The 18,241-nt window shown below is 40.4% G+C and overlaps 1 protein-coding gene across 1 annotated transcript in view; it reads left to right on the top strand.

Moving 5' to 3' along the window:
• The window catches only part of LOC134658853 (ryanodine receptor), a 245,694-nt gene that overhangs the window by 130,411 nt on the left and 97,042 nt on the right, over nt 1–18,241 (top strand). The window contains exons 50-62 of the mRNA XM_063514524.1: nt 1,426–1,568; nt 1,817–1,906; nt 2,438–2,562; nt 3,694–3,876; nt 4,390–4,437; nt 4,750–4,867; nt 5,737–5,951; nt 6,854–7,001; nt 10,520–10,714; nt 11,375–11,506; nt 12,413–12,542; nt 14,777–14,925; nt 15,984–16,132. Coding sequence (XP_063370594.1) covers nt 1,426–1,568; nt 1,817–1,906; nt 2,438–2,562; nt 3,694–3,876; nt 4,390–4,437; nt 4,750–4,867; nt 5,737–5,951; nt 6,854–7,001; nt 10,520–10,714; nt 11,375–11,506; nt 12,413–12,542; nt 14,777–14,925; nt 15,984–16,132 — 1,825 coding nt within the window. The remainder of the gene's footprint in view (nt 1–1,425; nt 1,569–1,816; nt 1,907–2,437; nt 2,563–3,693; nt 3,877–4,389; nt 4,438–4,749; nt 4,868–5,736; nt 5,952–6,853; nt 7,002–10,519; nt 10,715–11,374; nt 11,507–12,412; nt 12,543–14,776; nt 14,926–15,983; nt 16,133–18,241) is intronic.

An 18,241-nucleotide genomic window follows, 5' to 3' on the forward strand; every position in this document is an offset into this window, starting at 1 on the left:
AGCAGATACCTACTTACCTTTCTGAAACCACTGGTAGCTTAAAAAACGACAATTCACTGTTTAATGTTGAATTTAAACAACCGTCCACTGAACAGTTATAATAACTTTTTTTTAGTTTCTCCATTATTGCACAAAAAAGTTCACAGACGCGTGTCTCAAGCGGATGGCACTCGCGCTCGGACTGGTCCCAACCGGTCCGAGATATCGTGTCCGTGAGCAGTGTCTATGTGTGCGTTGCTCGAGCGCACTTTGTATGTAGATTGATTTCTGTACTGTATCTGTTTTGTGGTATAGTTATTACAACAGTGAAAACGCATGGAGCTCTGTGCTTCTTGACGCGAAGTTTGAGTGGAAAGTATTTTCCGACTTAGGCTATAAGGTTTTAGTTCATTCACCATCATTAACTTAAGACTCTTAAGAGTTATTCTCTTGTCGGTGGAGTATCTTCCAGCTTTCCCTATCTTGCGCCAGCTCTTTGACTTTTTGATACGACACGACCCCTACTTTTTCTTTCACTTGTTCCAAAAAGCTGCGTCTGGGTTTTCCTCTACCCCGCTTGCGTCCTATCCGCCTCTCCATGATAGTTTTAAAAAAGTGGTCGTGTCGTATTAAGTGTCCACTCACTTTTCCGCGTCTCATCATCTTCCTCGCGTTGTCCCGGCATTTTGCCACGGCTCATGGGAGCCTGGGGTCCGCTTGGCAACTAATCCCAGTAATTGGCGTGGGCACTAGTTTTACGAAAGCGACTGCCATCTGACCTTCCAACCCAGAGGGTAAACTAGGCCCGTATTGGGATTAGTCCGGTTTCCTCACGATGTTTTCCTTCACCGAAAAGCGACTGGTAAATATCAAATGATATTTCGTACATAAGTTCCGAAAAACTCATTGGTACGAGCCGGGGTTCGAACCCGCGACCTCCGGATTGCAAGTCGCACGCTCTTACCGCTAGGCCACCAGCGCTTCTAACTAGCGCTTCTAGCGCTTTCACTTTTCCGCGTCTATTTGCAATAATGTTCCGAAGTATGAGTGAGAATCGTGTTAGTTTAAATCAATATAATGTTCAGGAAAACTCTCCTTTCATTCACTCTTCTTAGCATATCCTCATTCGTTATCCTGTCTCTACTTCCTTTCCTTCCATTCGATTCTTTAGTTTTTCAATAAACAAATGTAATTTTATTTCAACGTCAAGATTAAGTTTTCAGTGTCGGTAAACTGGCATATCCCCTATGCGCATTATCCTTATATTAGATACATTTAATATAATGCTGAATGCATAGATTAGATAGCGCAGAAAAGACATACATTACGTCAGAACGGCCGAGTGTTAGTCCTACATTCGGTCATCCTGCTTTAAGCGTGTCCTCAGTTCCACTTAATTACGTCCTTTCTTACATTTCTCAATCTAAACGAAGTATTTTTTTGCAGGTTTCAAGCACATGGATCTAGTAGAAGAAGCCGAGAAGGACAATATTCCTTGCGGCGAGGATCTGATCGCTCGTATGTCCGAGTTTCATGAAGGACTCATGTCGCATGTGTCTCTTTCTGCGTTGCAAGAACCTGAAGTGCCGGTGAGTTGCATAGATCTATATGTTTCTCTTTCTCCAGTCGTTTTCTAACGTCTGAGGATTGTAGTCATCACTAGCCAATCGTTGTCGATTTTTTTTTTAATTTGTGATAAACTTCAATTGCATAAAAAATATAATACGACAAAAGAAGATTTAAAACATATAGTTCACCACAAAATGAGCCCGCCTCATCGAATCATGTTTTATTTTAAACCTTGTCTACTTAAATCACTTTCTTTCTTCGTTCATAGGAATCAACTGAACCGGAGGTGAAACCCGGAACCATTGGGAAGATATACAACATTATTAACACAGTCAAAGAATTAGATGAAGAGCCAAAGGTAAGACACCATTTATTTTCTTAAGATTTTCATATTTTGTTATTTACTTTAGTCTATCCTCCTAAGGTCCGACGTCCTATGAAATTTAAACCATACTCAATTGGAATGGAGTTTTAATTGTTGTGTTTCGTGAAATTTTTAAACAAAACAAAATCAACTCTAGTCCCTGCATTATACGTTCAAATTTCAGTGGCAAATTTTGGATTTTTTATTTGTATGGCTGGGCCTTAGGAAGTTATTATAGCACGGGCAGGTTTCCGCAACTAGACGACTAGCGCCTATTTCGTGTGACGTTATTTACTTTAAACGGACTTCATCGTGTATACCTCTTGCGTTTCCACCAGAGATGTACAGTCAACTGCAGAGAGATGTGACCCCCCTACATAGAAATTTGTTTACAGGGGAGGAGGGATGTGTTTGTCACGAACCAATAGAAACACACTATACCTATCCCTACTCAGCGTACCTCAAGTGGAAACAGCGCAGCAGAGCGGGTTTTACATAGATATTTTTAGTGATTTTTTTTTGCAGCCCATAGAGGAACCTCCGCGAAAAACGCCCGAAGAGAAATTCCGCAAAGTGCTGATTCAAACCATCGTGTCGTGGGCCGAAGAGGCTCAGATCGAAACCCCCAAGCTGGTTCGAGAGATGTTCAGGTAAGAACTAAGAAAATTCTCATGTGTTTTATTAGTTTAACCTCATACTATCATGCCTATACAAAATCCTTACTAAGGAAATTTGAATCTAGCTGAGCCGTTTTTTATTTTGTTATCGAATTTTTTTCTAGTCATTCCGATAAAATTTCGACGACAAAATAAAAATTGGTTCAGCTATATTAAAAATAAAAATCAAAACCTTACTTCAAATAGCGTTAACAGATGAAATTGATCGAGAATTATACGGTTACAAAATGCATTATATTTTAAAAAGTTTGAAATGCCATTGAATAAGGTAATTTTACAAAAAAAAACGGCAATGGCATGAGTCCAGGGTAGTAAAAGAAAGGATGATATTATATCTTACTCTATTTTATCACCAGGTTTTAACTAGTTATCTAAATAATCCTTCGATCAACACGGGCTTCCAACACGTCGGAAGGGATAGGCCCAAGCGATATCTTGACATTCAAATCATTCTGCCATTTTTCGCGGGGGGGGGGACGTGCACACAGTCGCACTTCTCACATACTTACATACAAAATCCAATCTGTAATGACGACACAAATACATAGAAAATGACACCCTACACAGACAAATCTTGCACACCTCGATCTGTTTTTGTGTACGGACGAGTCACAAGTGTCACAACACGCACACTAACTTTTTAAAAAAGAATTTTATTGTTTTCTGAGAGATGAGAAGTCGGATTTGTCGCTCGACCGATCCGCAATTTGTACTGGGCGAGCAAAATCGATAAATCCAGCAATTACATGAGACTAAAATATAATAATTGTGTTTAAATGTAATTAAACGTATGACATGTAAAAAAAATATTACATGTGAAATGTAACACCTTCTTTTTGTAAATTTGATGTCCCCGACCTCTTTTTACAACAAGAAACCGAGCAATTAGGCATTTTTTCTGCTGCTGTTTTCACTCGCGCGTCTGGACTCGGTCTAGTTAAAAATCCGAGCGCAACTAGTTTTATTACCCGCGCTAGATCAGTTGATCTTGTACCTAGGCAGAGGGGAAATAGTGCGAATGCCGCATCCCTTCCGTGTTGATCGAAGAAATAATCATTTAAATTTATTTCAATTCATTTATAATTCATTCATTTAATATTTCAGTCTCTTGGTCCGTCAATACGACTCAGTCGGCGAGCTAATCCGTGCCCTAGAAAAGACGTACGTCATCAACGCGAAGACCAAACTAGACGTCGCTGAGATGTGGGTGGGGCTCAGCCAGATACGAGCTCTGCTGCCTGTGCAGATGAGTCAGGAGGAAGAGGAACTAATGAGGAAGCGATTGTGGTAAGTGCGAGGGACAATGGGGAATGCCGGTCGAAGTAGCAGATGGCGACAGTATAGCTTGCCCTGTCAATCCCTAGAATCGTGTAAAAATTTTGTTTTTTAATGGAAATTATGCCCTGGATGCCAGCCCTTTAAGCCAAATCTCATAGAAAAAGGGGCAAGGTACTTATTTATCAGAATCAGAATCATTTATTTTGCTAGAACATTACACAGATGGTACAATTTGTCATGTCAGTAGATGGGTTACATGAATGCATGTTCTGTCTCACTTGGCATGCAAAACTTATGATGGCGCCATTTATGCAAACCTTTGATAGTTACCAACCCCATTGAATTGAGAATGCGACATCTATTGTCAGAATGGGTAACTACTTATGGTTATAACCTTGAGCGCGCGTGTACACGGTGCCGCCTCCGCGCCGCCGCCGCACCTTCGCGCTATGTACACGAGACTCGTATAGCCCGTCAGACTGTTTCTATTTATGTAATTATAATTTTTTTTTTGATATACAGGAAATTGGTGAACAACCACACGTTCTTCCAGCATCCCGATTTAATTCGGTAAGTATATTCATAGCTTTTTTATGTTTAACAAGCCCGCCCCGGCATCGCACGGGTTAACAAATTATACACTTAATGCTTCCTCAAGAATCACTCTATTGATAGGTGAAAACCGCACGAAAATCCGTTCAGTAGTTTTTGAGTTTATCGCGAACATATAAACACAAACAGACAGACGGGGCGAGGGACTTTGTTTTATAAGGTGTAGTGATAAGTTATTCAATATTATTCTAGTAGATATTATGAATAAAGCATATTATCACGTCACGGTACCTTTTTAAAGACAGTATACATAACCCTTTTGATGTTTAGGGTGCTACGTGTCCACGAAAACGTGATGGCCGTCATGATGAACACACTCGGACGTCGCGCGCAAGCTCAATCCGATGCCGCGCCAGCTAACCCCCCTGCTGCTGAAGACAAGGAAAAGGTAGGTTATGTGGATCGCTAACCTCCTGAGACAACATTGCGTCGATGGTTATTGGTTATCTGCCATTGTTAAGATAATATTTCTAAACAAGTGTGAGTTCAAGTCTCACCCGAGACAGTAATTTTTCCACGTTTAAATTTATTCTAAGCTTAATATTTGTAAACACTGCTGCTGGGAAAACTACCACTTTCGCCTATAATTTCTACGCTCATTCCATACTCCGCTATGGCATACTACTTTGGGGTAATACTAGCACTGCCAATAACTTGTCTTTTTTACAAAAAAGTGCATGTTAGCAAATAGTAAACCGAAAAACAGTTGTCGGAAATATTTTAAAGAACTCTAGTTACCACGTCCTTTTACATTAAAATAGTTATTTGTACAACAAGAGATCAAAGTTAGATATTTCTTCGAGTGCTTATTTTGAGTCCCGTGCAAGCGAAAGATTCTATACTAGATAGAATCTAATTTAGAATCTTGAGCGTAGTAAGGGACTCAAAAGCGCACGAGATGTAAATAACTTTGATCTCGTGTAGTTCACAAAACTTTTCACCTCAGCAGTGAGAACATATTAGAGAACCCGAAAAATGTATTCCTTCTTCATCACTTACCTCTATTCACTCATGTTTTCTTAAGATATACCAACAATTAAATTTTCACCTCAGCAGCTCGAACAAGGGTACTTTGCTACTTAAAAACAGTGAGCAAAATCGCATTTTGCTCATTTTGTCTCACTCAGTGAGCAAAATGCGATTTTGCTCACTGTTTTTAAGTAGCAAAGTACCCTTGTTCGAGCTGCTGAGGTGAAAAAGCTTATTAGCTTTTTGCAATATTTTTACTGGTCTTGTAAAAAACATGGTGTTCCCCAGGACACATCACACGAGATGGTAGTAGCCTGCTGCCGTTTCCTCTGCTACTTCTGCCGCACCGGTCGCCAGAACCAGAAAGCTATGTTCGACCACTTCGACTTCCTACTAGAGAATTCCAACATTCTGCTCTCGAGACCTTCGCTACGAGGATCTACGCCGCTAGATGTCGCTTATTCAAGTTTAATGGAAAACACTGAACTTGCTTTGGCTTTGAGGTGAGACACGATATTTTACGTTTCTTTTTCTAATATCGACAGAGTAACATGGCAATGTTCGACCACTTCGAGAAGATGAGGAGTAGTAGGTTAGCGTGGTATGGGCATGTAATGAGGAGGATGAAACGGAACCCTTATAGGACCACTCGTGCGTTTGTCTGTCTGTCCGACCATTCCCCCACCCCCGTTCATCTCCAAAACTACTTACATCTTCCATTCATCTCCACAACATCCAAATTAAAATTTTGACAAAAATACACAAAATATTTCTTTACCTATATGTGACAGGAAAACCTATTAGAAATGCAGTCAAGCGTGAGTCGGACTTAATGTAGAGTCACCTGCAGTAATATGTTGCACAACGAAGGCCGCAAAAATATCTGACACGATCTTATTTGTAGGGCCATAAGAGCGTGTCACATATTTTTGCGGCCTTCGAAGAGTAACATATTATTGCAGGTGACTGTACGGGACCCTTGGAACACGAGTCCGATTCGCACTTGGCCGGTTTTCTTTAATTCTTCGTCCTAATAAAATAAAAAATAATAATTTGAGCCTATATGCGTCCCACTGCTGGGCACAGGCCTCCTAATCCAGGCTTCGTCCTAATTTTTTAAAAAGTATTTTTTTTTCCTTATTTTCTCGTAATGCATGTTAATTATAAGATGTAATTATTTTTGAAAAGATGTGTCCCGCCGAGTTTGTTGCCGGTCCCATAATGGGATACCCTCCTCCAATTGAGGGGGGATTTAAATCTCCTCGGGGCAGAGGTGTAGGGTTGGAGCCGGTGTAGCTTTATTTGACGTTCATAAGCGCATTGTAATTATGCCTACTTGAATAAACTATCTTTTATCTTTATCTTATCTTTATCTTTATCTAATAATTTATTTATTTTACCTCAGAGAGCACTATCTCGAGAAGATCGCCATCTACCTGTCCCGCTGCGGTCTTCAGAGCAACTCTGAGCTGGTCGAGAAAGGTTACCCAGACTTGGGTTGGGACCCGGTCGAGGGGGAACGGTACTTGGACTTCTTGAGGTTCTGTGTTTGGGTGAGTATGTTTCAACCATAGACTAGGAATCCTCTAGACGGAGTTTAGAGCAATAGGCTACATTCCTACTAGTCAAATCAGCTTCTTTTTTAGAACTGTCAAAACGATTTGCCAATATGGAATTTATATGAAAACGAATGTAGTGACGTCACGGTAAACTCGCCTACTTTTTATATTTCAATCCGATTTATTAAATACGAATTGTGTTTAAAAATAGCTGCTATGTTTTTCTAATAATTATCTGGTGCTTTATTTCGTGCACGGTTTGAAATAATTTATTTTAAGTACAGGAAACATCCCTATTACTTCATGAAACCGATGCTGCCAAAAATACGGGGGTGCGGGGGACGAGGTGAGCGAGTCCCGTGCCGTGATTGGTCCGTTCAAACACACGGACGTCACACAAAGACACTTTGACTCGAAAATGGAATAAAACTACCGTATATTTGTGGCAGAGGGGGTAGCGCTACTATGCTCAGTCTGGAGGATGTCTTGTCTGTGGTTTCAATACCCCGTATTACCAGACGAGATATAGCATAGATATATATGCACACGACAGTTCAGGTTATTTATATAGACTCGCATTGGGACTAAGTGGAAGATGAACGACACTTGAAGTTTCTGTACATTCTGAACTGAAACCTGAGTGAGCACCGTTACAACAAAAATACTGCCCGTTGAAGTCCACTATTTTCGCCAGAGCTCAGCAAAAATCTCCGTCAGTATGGCCCACAGAATAAATAATAGTACTAGGTACAGAAGGTTCACTCTGTAACAAAACGCGTCTATTACGACAGATATGACCGCTAGGTGGCGCAAGCGCGAGCAGGCGTCCGTTCCGTAGCGCGGCAACTACTATGGCTACACACCAAAATTGGTGTGGGCCACCTGTACTTGTAGCGACGCGACGAAATCGCGGAGTGAGCCACGCCTGCCCACATTAGCACTTTTCGATCGCCAGCCAGGGATAGAAATTACCATATGTTACGAATTATTTTATACTCGAAATGTAGGACTCAGTTGTGTTTTTAGGTTCCGACTTCGTATTATTAGATGGCCCAATTAGAAATGAAGTAATTAGCAAAGAACGAAAAAATACCGTTTCCGTTCCCATACAAAAAATACCGGTATCCGATCCCTATCGCCAGCATCTAGTCAACTCTATGACTGCTGCTTGACGTGACGTTGGCGTAACTGCGCAGCGATACCAGTTTCCATAGCGCTGACTAGACGCCGACGCTCAAAAGACTCTAGTAGTAGTAGTAAAATCACAAATCAAAAGACTCTAGTGTGTCGTGGCTAGGCTGTGGTGTAACTCGGCTTGTAACGGATGAAAACTTATTGATTTATTCAAGCAAAATTTTACCCGTTTTATATCAGTCAGTCTTTTAGAAAGTTTCTCAAGGTCAAATTGTAGAAGTTGGATATGAATTCCGGTCACAGGTAAACCATTACCATTTACTATTCTATAATAGCATTCTACCTAAATTATTACCTTTTACTGTTCTTACAGTCGATAAAAGGTTATCTCAAACCTAAATAGGAAATTCATAACAGCAACTTAAGGCCGTGCATCGAAAAATAACAGGATCTTAGAAAGGTGGCAGCGGCTAGCCCCGGAAACAAACACATCTGATTTTCGGATATTATGTTTATTGACTGTATTATGATAAGAGATTTCGTACTATAGTTTGTTTTTTTAGCATTAGAAAGAACTTGCAAGAAGGTAAGCGATCTTGACATGTCTTTTAATTGAAAAACGCTTTTTAAAAATCAAAAACTATTACTTATGAAAGCAGAAGGAATGATCGTATTAGATTCATAATTGTTACATATTTGCCGTAACTTATTTTTAAAATGTTTTTTTTTTCAATTAAAAGACACATCAAGATTGTTTACCTTATTTCTAATGCTAAAAAAACGAACTATAGTCGAAACACGAACTAACTTCTGTAACGTTAGATGGAGCTAAAAGGTCACACAAATTTCACGTGCGGCGCGAAGCGTTTCCATGTGCGTGTGTTAGCGGGGAGGGAAGAACTAGCGGGCGTGGTTTACGAAGCGCCAGACGCGGCTGCAGTAGGCCCTTAAGAGATTTCGTACTAGTCGAAACACGAACGTTACTTCTTTAACGTTAGATGGAGCTAAAAGGTCACACAAATTTCACGTGCGGCGCGAAGCGTTTCCATGTGTGCGTGTTAGCGGGGAGGGAAGAACTAGCGGGCGTGGTTTACGAAGCGCCAGACGCGGCTGCAGTAGGCCCTTAAGAGATTTCGTACTAGTCGAAACACGAACGTTACTTCTTTAACGTTAGATGGAGCTAAAAGGTCACACAAATTTCACGTGCGGCGCGAAGCGTTTCCATGTGTGCGTGTTAGCGGGGAGGGAAGAACTAGCGGGCGTGGTTTACGAAGCGCCAGACGCGGCTGCAGTAGGCCCTTAAGAGATTTCGTACTAGTCGAAACACGAACGTTACTTCTTTAACGTTAGATGGTGCTAAAAGGTCACACAAATTTCACGTGCGGCGCGAAGCGTTTCCATGTGCGTGTGTTAGCGGGGAGGGAAGAACTAGCGGGCGTGGTTTACGAAGCGCCAGACGCGGCTGCAGTAGGCCCTTAAGAGATTTCGTACTAGTCGAAACACGAACGTTACTTCTTTAACGTTAGATGGTGCTAAAAGGTCACACAAATTTCACGTGCGGCGCGAAGCGTTTCCATGTGTGCGTGTTAGCGGGGAGGGAAGAACTAGCGGGCGTGGTTTACGAAGCGCCAGACGCGGCTGCAGTAGGCCCTTAAGAGATTTCGTACTAGTCGAAACACGAACGTTACTTCTTTAACGTTAGATGGAGCTAAAAGGTCACACAAATTTCACGTGCGGCGCGAAGCGTTTCCATGTGTGCGTGTTAGCGGGGAGGGAAGAACTAGCGGGCGTGGTTTACGAAGCGCCAGACGCGGCTGCAGTAGGCCCTTAAGAGATTTCGTACTAGTCGAAACACGAACGTTACTTCTTTAACGTTAGATGGTGCTAAAAGGTCACACAAATTTCACGTGCGGCGCGAAGCGTTTCCATGTGCGTGTGTTAGCGGGGAGGGAAGAACTAGCGGGCGTGGTTTACGAAGCGCCAGACGCGGCTGCAGTTGGCCCACCTTTTAACCTTTTAACCGCCAGCAATTTTTGATCGAGCGTGCTCGTGTCGCCACCGACAGTAATTGTACCACGCAGTAAAGTTGGCATAGTTACGGGAGTTATAAATGTGCTGTAAAAACCAAATCAGCCAGCCTATTATGGATAGCTTTATCCATCTTTATCCACGTGATAAAATAATTGTCACTGTTTAACACCGTGGGAAAGAAAGTGACGGACACCGTTTTATCACGCTGTCACGTAGACAAGAACGACCATCATATCCGTACAGATCTTTGTCTTATTTATCAGACTGTGGCGAAATGAGCTGGATATGTAATGTCTTATATATCAGACTCTGGCGGTTAAAGGGTCAATGATAATCTTTCCTTTCAGGTGAACGGTGAAAGCGTAGAAGAAAACGCCAACCTAGTAATCCGTCTCCTCATTCGTCGGCCAGAATGCCTCGGCCCCGCGTTGCGAGGCGAAGGCGAAGGCTTACTGAAGGCGATCGTGGACGCTAATAAGATGAGCGAGAGGATAGCAGACAGACGGAAGCTGAGAGAGATGGAGCAGGAGGGAGATACTTCGGTAAGTGCTAGATTATACTCTAAGCACCACTTACACCATCCCGCTAACCCACGTTTAACCGGTTAAACCGTTAACCCTGTGTCTAATTGTACTGGTAACGATGGTAACTCCAGGTTTAACCGGATAACCCTGGGTTATTGGGATGGTGCAAGTGGCGCCAAGGGGAAAAGTGCAAAGAGTAGAATAGAACTATAAATCGTGAACTGTTGTTCATCACGGAAGGATTACCAACCAGAAGGCCTACCGCGAACCACGTTCGACGTGTTGCCTCTCTGTCGCACTTGTAAATTCGTACGTAAGTGTGACAGGGAGGCAACACGTCGAACGCGGTAGGCCCTCAGTTTTTGATGCGATTAACTCAGGACCGGGACAAGTGGCATACAGATGTAGTGCATTATTATTTTCCATCGTATTATCACGAAAACGTACAAACGTCTCGCTATTTCAGTCACGGTACAAAAACTACTGAGGTTGACTGGAGTAGCATGACAAATACGAACGTTTCCGATAAAATACGATGGCAAACAATTATGCACTACATCTGTACTCGAAGAGCCTAACGTCAGTGGGAGATAAAAGGGTGATTATGACGATGAAATATATATATATATATATATATTTCATTTTATACGGTATTAATCCTGTTGTATGTGTCCACAGTTTAGCCATCCGCTCCCAGAATCTGATGAAGACGAAGACTACATAGATACAGGCGCCGCCATCTTGAATTTCTACTGCACACTCGTAGATCTGCTGGGACGGTGTGCGCCGGATGCTGGAGTCATCGCCTTGGTAATTACCCTCAAAGATGATTAAAGTAACTTTCAACCGAAACCAAGGTCCAGCGAAGACTACTTAGATACCGGCGCCGCCATCTTGAATTTCTACTGCACGCTGGTCATAGAAGGTAGGATCCTATAGAAGTGGTATACGCGTGCCTCCGTGAGGGACAAAACATAGGCAATGCGACACTATGATTGGTCGAATTTATTTGTTGCCCACCATAATCCATACTAATTTATGGTGGGGAATAAAAAAAAGTGAGACTGTGACAAGGACAAACAATAATAGCGCTTTCGCTGCTACTCCTACTGGAAAATACATAAGACTATCTCGTTCGGTCATTTCCCCCACCCCCCATGCCAGATCCAGTTAAAATACTAGATTCATGACGCTGGTAGATCTTCTGGGAAGTTGTGCGTGATTTGAAAAATCACGGGTTAACAACACTACCTTTGAATTGTTCTAAAATCGCGTGTCATTTATATCTTATCTGTGGAACTGTTTTGTTTACATTTCATCGCTGTTGTACTGCTTTTGGTTCGTTTCCTAGGGATACCATACTTTAGTTTGCTTTACATTGCTACTGACATATCCTGCTTGACAGACTATTTGACGACCGGTCTGGCCTAGTGGGTAGTGACCCTGCCTGCTAAGCCGATGGTCCTGGGTTCGAATCCCGGTAAGGGCATTTATTTGTGTGATGAACACTAATATTTGTTCCTGAGTCATGGGTGTTTTCTATGTATATAAGTATGTATTTATCTATATAAGTATGTATATCGTCGCCTAGCACCCATAGTACAAGCTTTGCTTAGTTTGGGGCTAGGTTGATCTGTGTAACATGTCCCTCAATTTTTTTTTATTTTATTTTTTTTTATTATTATTATTTATTATAGATGATGATGATGTTCGCAGGGCAAAAACGAATCCCTTCGAGCTCGCGCCATTCTGCGGTCCCTGGTGCCTTTAGAAGACCTTCAGGGTGTGCTCAGTCTACGATTTACTTTGCACAACCCTGCTGCCGGCGAGGAGCGACCCAAGTCTGGTAAGGATAATTTAAATTTTGTTACAAGGGTGAATCAACTTTTTCTTGTCACTCGTTGCCATGGTTACGTTCTCCTGGGTCACTCTTTAAAACCCGATTTTTAGGCATTTAAATTCTTTATAGTATATATTTTTTTTCCTTATTTTCTCGTAATGCATGTTAATTATAAGATGTAATTATTTTTGAAAAGATGTGTCCCGCCGAGTTTGTTGCCGGTCCCATAATGGGATACCCTCCTCCAATTGAGGGGGGATTTAAATCTTCTCGGGGCAGAGGTGTAGGGTTGGAGCCGGTCTACCTAGCTTTATTTGACGTTCATAAGCGCATTGTAATTATGCCTACTTGAATAAACTATCTTTTATCTTTTATCTTTATCTTATCTTTAAACACGCTTTATTGTGATACTTATAAACCCTTTCCATTGAGGGTCATCTACTAAATGTGTCAGAAGAAGGTGGTGTACAATGTCTTCTAACAAACTATGCTACTATTGTCTCTTGGCTGACCGGACAGAATAACAACAAGAAATAGTTGATCCACCCACAAGCAGAAACGTCTGCAAACGATGATATTTAGCTTAGAATAAAAATGGAAAAATACTGTCTTGGGTGAGACTTGGCCTCTGGATCGATACTCCAGCGCTCTGCCATCCAAGCCACCAACACCTCATCCATAGCCAGCAAATCTTTCCACTATATGGGGCAAAGATACTTTGGATAGGATGGGTCTGGTAAGGATACTTTGTATTCTCGTCAGTTATCAATTTTGTCAATCATAATATGTGACGTTATCTATGAAAAGGGACCTTATTGTCGATGGCGCTTACGCCATTAATAACGATGCTCCAATATAAATACAATGCCGCGCGACGCTGTGCGGCGTAAGCGCCATCGACAATAAGGTCCCTTTTCATAGATAATGCCCCATATATCCTTATTTTAGGCAGTGGGGAGACGGAGACACTTCTTTCGGGCTTTCTCGGCTCCGTTCGGCTCAGCATTGCTCCGAGCAATTATTTGGGTTGACACAACTTGACTTCCCTTTGCGTGCACGACCACAGATAAGATAATGTCTTGAATTTTGACAACCCTAAATAGCCGAAAGGGATAGTGCCATACATTAGAAAGGGGCAGTATGATTCGTCTTTGAATCGTTGTCAAACTTCGGTTTTGTAGGAAGTGTCCTTTCTGTACGGTAGTACTATTATTTATTCTGTGTTTTAGGTATTGTGGCGCCACCTATTTAGGGTTTTTTGCCGGACACTTTTCATACACATCTTAGAGAACCTCACCTCTACTCTCCAAAACTAAAAGAGTCTTAACCAAACATAGAAATTATTGTCGAAAAATAAAGTGATTGACAAAATGAAATATCGACATGTCTGTTATCGATATTACCTTGACGTTATAGATATTTATTTACATTTTATAAGAAGATACAACACGCTCGATATCTTCTTCTTTTTTCATATATTGGTAGTTTTCTTTTCTTTTGGCACTGTATTACATTTGGCACAGTTTACGTTTTGATTTTTAAGTACTAAATATATCTAGTTAAAGAAATGATAATATGTACCGCTTTGTAATTGATTTGCATTTTTGAAATTTCTCGGCAACATACCTACAGCAAGTAGAAGTTATATCTTTTAAATATTAATAATCTATAACTTATCGATAACAGATTTATCGATGTTCAATTTTTTCAAACACTCGTTTTTGCCACAAAATCTTCTATGTCTGATCTTAAGAGCCAACAGGAGCTAAGATTTAAATATTTTAGGTAAATATACCCGTCTCGCTAACGGAAGCGGCTCCTAAAACTAGTGCGATAAGGACAAGGCGGAAAATCCTGCGTAAATTTATCAAAAATCCAGGTTTCGTACTCGACTGCTTCCTCCTCCAAAACTTAACCAATCGTAACCAAATTTTGAAATCTAAATGATTATGACATTATCTGTGTCGGACCGTTTTGCTTTTTTGACTAATTGATGTCAGTTTTGAATAGCACGCCTCTCATTGCGGCATAGTCAATAAGGCCATTTTGGCCATTTTTGAAGGGCCTTAAAAAACAAAAATATCAAAAAAAGCAAAACGGTCCGACACAGATATTGACAATATTAAACTGTGTTGAAAAAAATCATTGCTCTAGCTTCAAAACCCACGGAGGAAACAGTCGAGTACGTTTGTATGGAGAAATGACCACTCCTGTTGGCTCTTAACTTATCTTTCTTTCAGATATGCCATCGGGATTGATCCCCGGGCACAAGCAGAGCGTGGTGCTATTCCTCGAGCGAGTATACGGCATCGAGACGCAAGAACTGTTCTACCGGCTTCTGGAGGAGGCATTCCTTCCAGACTTGCGCGCGGCCACTATGCTGGATAGGGTAAATATACTTTCGTGGTTAAATGTGACGTTCCTAGCATAAAAGGTTCAGCTGAGCATGTAAAGAGTCCTTGCAGGGGTCTATATTGGGTCGCATAATAATTGATTGTCTGTAATGTTACGCATAAAACTCATTTCGCATAATTGTTATTGTGCTGAAACTATTAACATTTCTGAAAAATTATAAAATAAACCTAACCTAACCTACCCTGCTCTACGACGACTAGACCAAAGGTATGGTGCAATCTTTTCGAGCGATAGCGCCATACCTTTGGCCTACTGTCGAGTAGATGGCGTTAATTTTTGTCATTTAACAAATTGACACATAATCAGTGGAAGATAAGGATCAAAGTCAAATGGTAGGCCGGTTTTTCAGGCTTTAGGTTAGTTTTCGTTCATGTCGTCTCGGATATGGGTGAATATGGTATCGATGCATTCAGAGAAATGCCCTGAATACAAATATATGAGATGACAAGCGCAAAAGTGGTGGGGGTAGTTGCTGTGACGTCATAAAGTCGGCAGTACAAACTTTTTTTTAATTTTCGTTTAAACATACCATGTGGGGTACCAAATGAAAGGGCTTTGTGAGTAGATCACAAATATAATATATAACATATTGCAACATATTCAATACTTGGTCTAACAAACTATTAGAAAACGTTCAAAAATTTCACTATCCACAGACTTCGAACTGCTCTAAATTGAAAATGGCTGAATGGATTAGTCCAAAATACAAAAAAAGTGACTGTGTTTATCCTCTTTATAATGTTAAATAATTAACCAGATATATCGAAAAATAAGAAAAGTACATCAAGTTGAAAAAGTATAATTTTCTGTTACATTAAACTGCAAATATTTTTTTATATTTTTTTTATTACAAATTACAAACTATTATTAAAACAAACAAAAAAATCCGACGGTTTACATATATTTTTGAAATGGTCTTTTCACTAGCTTTCATTTGGTACCCATATTGCTAGAGTAAGAAAAAAAAACAATCCCCCAATGTGTGTAATGACCAACCTATCACACTTGTATCACAATGTACTATTATTACAGAACGACGGCTGCGAGTCAGACATGGCGCTGTCTATGAACCGTTACATCGGCAACTCGATATTGCCCCTACTCATCAAGCATGCTAACTTCTACAACGAGGCTGAGAACTACGCCAGCTTGCTTGATGCTACGCTACACACTGTATACAGGTATGTTCATCATAATGTCATTACCTGTGAGTTCCTATAATTGGCTTCCTGTATCTACTATAATCTTTATGTTAACCCTTAAATGCATGGTGTACGGTGCAGTGGACACAAAAAACATCTAATTTTATACATAATTAGAAAACCTATATATGTCTATTTATATATTATTTCAATAGTAAAACTAATCCGTTTTCCGATTTTTTATATAAATTGACGCAATATTTTAATTTATAAAAATTACATTCGTTTTAAGACGTAATCTCAGAAAATTTGAAAAAATCCAGAATTTGATGATTTTTAGTATGTGATTTTGGATGTTTTTTTTGGGGTTTGTAATTATTTTATATTTAAAAACTCTATCATAGGTGTATCACAAATAGTGTACCTTTCTGATGATAGTAGGATTTATCATATATATCTTACTGAAAATTATATATTTACATAAATATGATTTAGCCTATGCAACTTCTAACACTGATTTCGTAGTGAAAATCGATGTTATAATTTTTTTACCATTTTTCCCATAATCAGCAAACAATTACGTAACACATATATTAATTTCGGGCAAAAAGAAAAAAAACATGCATTTAAGGGTTAATATCACAGCTGTTGGATCTCCAAATAAAATTAATAAATAATCTACCTGGCACTGTCACGGGATTTTGCCACCGTCCCCTGGGGAGCCTATAGGGTCCGCTCAGCACAGGGTTCGAAGTTATCGAGATAATTATTATTATTATTATAATTATCCCAGGTATGGATGGTGCTGTATGTAGGTAATGTACTGTATTTACCTCAGGAAATCATACGATATAGTGTATTTCCAACGGTTCGCCTACACAAACATCACGCGGCACGACCGGCTCTGCTCGCAGTCTGACATCGACTGCCCCTAACTGTCAGTGACGTCATCATGACGTAAGCTCTCGAGACGTCTATACACTACAGGTGCTATATTTATTTTCTTTGAATTTTTTGATAGTAAAAAATAATTATTTTATATTTTAGGTTTTAAATAGGTTATTATCAAATCGATAATTATCAGTCATAAAAATCACGATAATTATCGCGATAATTACCATTGTTAATTATCCTTTCGAACCCTGGCTCAGCAACATAATTATAAGAATTGGCACATTCCTAACTTATACGAAAACGACGATCTGACCCAGAGGAGAAACTAGGCCTTATTGGAATAGTAAAATTTCCTTCATTTAAAAGTAATTGGTTAATATTAAATGTTCAAACATTTACGCTTAACTGGTAGAAATTATCAAGCGGTCTTATTATCTGTCTTAGCACAGAGAAATATAAGTTAGGAAGAGTGGTAACTCAACATATCAGTTTTCTTACCTTACGCCTGTTATTTCGTAGTCGACATCTAGCGTCAAGTAGCGGACATTATCAGTTCTGCTAGCTGACAATAGATGTCGCGGCAAACTAAAACTCTAAACAATTCTTAGCTAATATTATAACCGTTTATAATATTTGTTGTAAATTGTTTTAGCAGTACATTTTTCGTCAGTAGCGACATTTGTGACATCTGGTGTGAAGTAGCGGTACTGATAATTTCACTACTTGACATTAGATGTTGACTACGAAATAACTCGCGTTTTGGTAAGAAAACTGATGTAGGGTGTTACCACTCTTCCTAACTTATATTTATCTATGGTATTAGGATTAGGTACACTTGATTTTTAGGGTCTGTACCCAAAGGGTAAAAAACGGGAACCTATTACTAAGACTTCGCTGTCCGTCCGTCCGGCCGTCCGTCTGTCACCAGGCTGTATCTCATGAACCGCGAGAGCTAGACAGTTGAAATTTTCACAAATGATGTATCTCTGTTGCCGCTATAACAACAAATACTAAAAACAGAATAAAATAAAGATTTAAGACGATTGGAAGGCCCAATGCCCTTGAGCGTCAGGGCGGAGCTAAGCGCTCTGTACCCGCACCACCCGCTTACCCCGCTCGCTGCGATCGTACGTGAATTTTGTATCGCTGCACCGCCACGAGGTTCAAAGAATAAGATACAGCCCAGAGGCGTGCAGTTGGCGCTATACTCGTATACCTTTTGTTTGCAGCCGTGCGATTGCCAAGTCATTATAT

Source organism: Cydia amplana, chromosome 23 (genome assembly GCF_948474715.1).
Source record: "Cydia amplana chromosome 23, ilCydAmpl1.1, whole genome shotgun sequence".
NCBI classification, from domain to species: Eukaryota; Metazoa; Arthropoda; class Insecta; order Lepidoptera; family Tortricidae; genus Cydia; species Cydia amplana.